The sequence below is a fragment of the Coffea eugenioides genome, chromosome 11 (assembly GCF_003713205.1).
Source record: "Coffea eugenioides isolate CCC68of chromosome 11, Ceug_1.0, whole genome shotgun sequence".
NCBI classification, from domain to species: domain Eukaryota; kingdom Viridiplantae; phylum Streptophyta; class Magnoliopsida; order Gentianales; family Rubiaceae; genus Coffea; species Coffea eugenioides.
Window position 1 is genome coordinate 1,401,662 of NC_040045.1, and position 4,179 is coordinate 1,405,840.

General features: G+C 34.6%; 1 protein-coding gene across 1 annotated transcript; it reads right to left on the reverse strand.

Annotated features, from left to right (window-relative positions):
- Positions 1-2,573: 2,573 nt before the first annotated feature.
- On the reverse strand, positions 2,574-3,707 carry LOC113751422 (F-box protein CPR1-like). The gene has a single exon (XM_027295436.1). The coding sequence runs from the start codon at positions 3,705-3,707 to the stop codon at positions 2,574-2,576; it is 1,134 nt and encodes a 377-aa protein (XP_027151237.1).
- Between the last annotated feature and the right edge of the window lie 472 nt (positions 3,708-4,179).

Below are 4,179 nucleotides of genomic sequence, written 5' to 3' on the forward strand. Positions count from 1 at the left end.
GTGTGGAAGATTCATGAGATTTGAAAATTATAAATAAAGGAGCATTTAGTCTTAGGACAAGCTTTTAGTTCTAGTTAGTTTTAAAGAGGGAGAGAGTTTTGGAACAAAAGGAAGAAATAAAAAAGTTTGTGTCTTCCCTTTGAGGCAAGACAGAAACCCATAACATTTGTGGCTTTCTTCTTCATTTCTTTTAGTTTATGGGACTAGTTTAGGTCTTGTGTTATACATCCATTCTTGTAAAAGCTGAATAAGGAAAAAGATTGGGATGTAAAAGGGGCACTCTGGGAGGCTCTAATGACAAGGGTTATCCTCCTCTCCAAACTCTTTATCTTGTTCTTACTTCAATGTTTAGTGAATTTTTTAGTTTGGATATTATGCTGATGTTGTAGTTTTAAAATTTATGCCTTGGGTATTTGGATGAATTATTTATGATTGCTATTTGTTAATTTTTTAATTATCTTGATTAAGTTATTTAGCACTTTTGCTCTCAAAATCATGATTAACTCGCCATTAATTGTTATAATCTCAAGATGTTAGATTTGCAATGAAAATTGAAATTTGGCACTAATTCATGGAAGTGTTAAATCTAGGGAGTACACTCACGAAAGTAGATGTGCAATTTTGTGGCTTGTTTTTTAGTAATTTCATAGAAGTAAATGAGTCTGTAGTTAATTGCATAACCATGAAAGTAGATATGAGTTAGTTATAGGTATAGTTGGTACACCGATAAAAGCAGATAGCATGTATATAAGGAAATTATGCTATAGTTTAGTCGAGATTTTAGTATTTAATTAGTCGAGAAGTTGGACTAGCATGAGTAGATAGGGATTCCATGCATTAACAGAGGAGCTTTCCTTTGTATTTTTCTACACATTAGTAGTTTAGATTTTTTGGTTTAATTTGTTGATAGTCTAAATAATAGAGAAACTTTAGCAGTATCGGTAGTTATCCATCTTCTCTGTGGGTTCAACCCTAATTAGCCTATTCTCACTCACGACCCGTGTATTTGTGAAAAATCGCATGTGAGGTAGTTTAGAAAATTATAAATTTAAAACTTAATCGTAGATTAAGATTTATTGTTGTATGCATATCCCGCGCACGTCATTTCCCTTTGAAAATTTGATAATTAAATTAAATCTTTGAACTTAGTCCTACCAAAGAAAAAACAATGGAGTAGTAGGAAAAAAACATTCCGGCTACGGAATCAATAATAGGATTTAAAGTCCTAAAGAAGGCTTATGTGTTGATTATCCACCATTTTCTCCCACTGCCTTACTCACAAAGTCACAATAAAACTCATCAGTGGAGGAAAACTGTTTACTATTTCATCTGGACAAACTGAAAATCTAATCTTTGCATGTCTGTTTACTATTTCATTTCATACCCCTAATATATTCACAATCATCCCTACAAAAAAACCACGATCTTTTTTTTTTAATGTCGTACTCTTGAAGTAAATAAAAGAAATAGAATAGCATACCACTATGGCATAGACATTTCCAGCACTTTATTTCATCACAGTTTGGTTGGTTACTTTCTTCCAATTCTTTGCTCCCTTATAATTTCTTTCGATTCTTTCTTCCACATTTACATATATGAAAATTATGTCCTTACACGGATTTTATTTTCTGTCACTTTCCTATATTAGCATTTAAAATATTATTATGACGCAAAATCCATGTCCATAACGGAACAAATAGTCAAATAGTAACCCAAAAGTTCGTGAAAATAATTAAGCAAATAATTAGTTGCATAAAAAAGTGACTATTTTGCAGTTCGTCAAAATTAATCAAACAAGGAGGTGCATATCCCGCCGCATAATGCAAGACCCAAAGACAACATTTTCCTCTGACATTGATAATTTATCTAATTATTTAAAAAACATAAACATGGGGAGGTCTTATCCAAATTTAATAAACATAAACATGGGGAGGTCTTTATCCAAATTTAATAAACATTACTTACCTTCTCTTCAACTTGGGGAGGTCTTAATTGTTGATTTTCTGCTACTTTTCTTCCATACCCATGTGGTGGATCCTTTCCTCGTGTTCCTTAAGGTTTACAATTAATTTTTTTTTACAATTTATGCGTTCCCAACAACCTCTTCAATTCATTTAATTTTTTACAGCTTAGCGTTCTCAGCAACCTCTTCAATTCATTTAATTTTTTACTGCTTATTTCCTAAGGGAGGACCGCAAATTCTCAGGACGTTCACAGTAAAATAAAAGAATATGCTCTTTAGATTCTTTCCAGCAGGTTCAAATTGTATATACTTACAAACTTCACTTGTTGGTATTTTTTTGAGATTCTCTTATCACAGTCTAAATAACCGGAATGTAGACTTGTACAATTTTCTCAGCAAAAGTACTCGTGAATCTTGTGAGCACAATTGTTATAAAACATCAAGATTTGTTGAAAATTTTTGAACATTAAACTTATAGGTTGCAAAATGAAACAATACCATCTAAACACAGCTTTTGATGTGCTAGAAACAGGTGTTTTCATTAGCAACAAAACCTTCAACTAAGAATACATTGTGCATAACAGCAATAAAAGCAGCTCATTCTGAAAATCTAATCAGTTCCTAAAGGCCTAACAAGGCTTGCAATACATGTACATGATGATTGAAAGTAACTCGCATCGCCCCTAATGGCTAAATCACTAATGCATTTTGTTTCAAGATCATGAAGAATGAGCTTTTCTCCGTCAATCTGCAAAAGCAATTGCCTCTTGTTCTTTGACAGAGCTAGAGGCGTTAAGCTCCGAAATTTCGAACCTAAAGGCATTGTAACAGAAGTTAACTTGGCCCAAGATTTGTCCACCCCGTACTCTTCCATTACCCATAAATCAGTAGCATATCTTCCATTTACTTTATAATAGGGCACTAGACAAAGGCATCCATTCAAGACCCTCAGGTTCTGGTGAACAAAATTTTCAAGATACCTTGGACAAGGCAATTTCCGGAATTCTTCACTGCTAAGATCAAAGGAAATGATGTAACTAACGCCATTCAATCTCCTTTCCTTCATGAGCCAATGTAATGCACCATTGGCAAGTACACAATCTACAGTGCAATAGCAGTCATAGTCGGACACCTTAAACAGAAAATGCTCCGTCCTTCTCCATGTGTTCATCTTTAAGCTATAAACAAAGACTTCATCACACCAGCTCAATCGATCTGTATCAAATAGACTTGTAGAGCTAATCCTGTTCAGCACTTTGTAGTCATCATTCACGCGGTCATACCCGAACCCGAGAAGAAAAGGAGCTCGACCATACATGGAATTTTCAACTGGGAAAGAGGGTAATTTCCAAGACTTTTGAATCCATGGATTCCACAAAACAATTTCACGTCTGTAAGGATACCTCAAGCAGAGGAGGCTATTGCAAGATCCTATCAAACGAACTTCATTGCCAGAGTAATCCAAAGGGCAGTTGAGCTGTTTGGCGCTTCCACTAGTTCTAGAGCTATGAGCTTCAAGATCCAAATTTAAAGTGTAGAAGGTGTTTTGTTTCAGGCCAATAATTTGGATCCCATTGGAGGAATTTGCTTCTTGGTGGGCTCTGTGGAGATGCATTTTGATGAAGTCTGAGCTATCAATTAAAGCGCGCCATGATTTTGAAACGCACCTGGATCGTAGCAGAGAATCACATGGTAACATCAAAAGCACATTGGCAAGCAAATGGCACGGAATGTAATCTGACATTCTTGCGATTTTTGGAAAGAGGACCTTAGCAACTGTGTCCTGCAGAAGCCAGGTTGCTCCAAATTATGGAGAATGAACTTTTTTGGCTCAAACGAAATGATATTGTAAATTTAACCCTTGATAGGTAAGCATATGGCAGCTTTCAATTATTGAGGCCAAGGGAGGATTCCATGTGCTTAGATTCCTATACATAGAATAGTAGATTAAGGCAAAGTGTTATAATTGAATGTGTCCAGACTTTGGTCATCAAGTTAGGTCGGCATCAATATGAACCGTGAACGTTAAGGAGAGACACTAAGTGAGTGAGGAGTGAAAAAAAATAAGTAATGAATGAAGACGAGAGATTATGTAAAATATAGTGAAAGAAATATCTATTTTCAAAGAGAAAAAGAAAACAGTTGCTATCTTTGGATAGGAAATTATTTGAAATATTATTCTATATAATTACTATAGTATTTTTTGTAATATGATA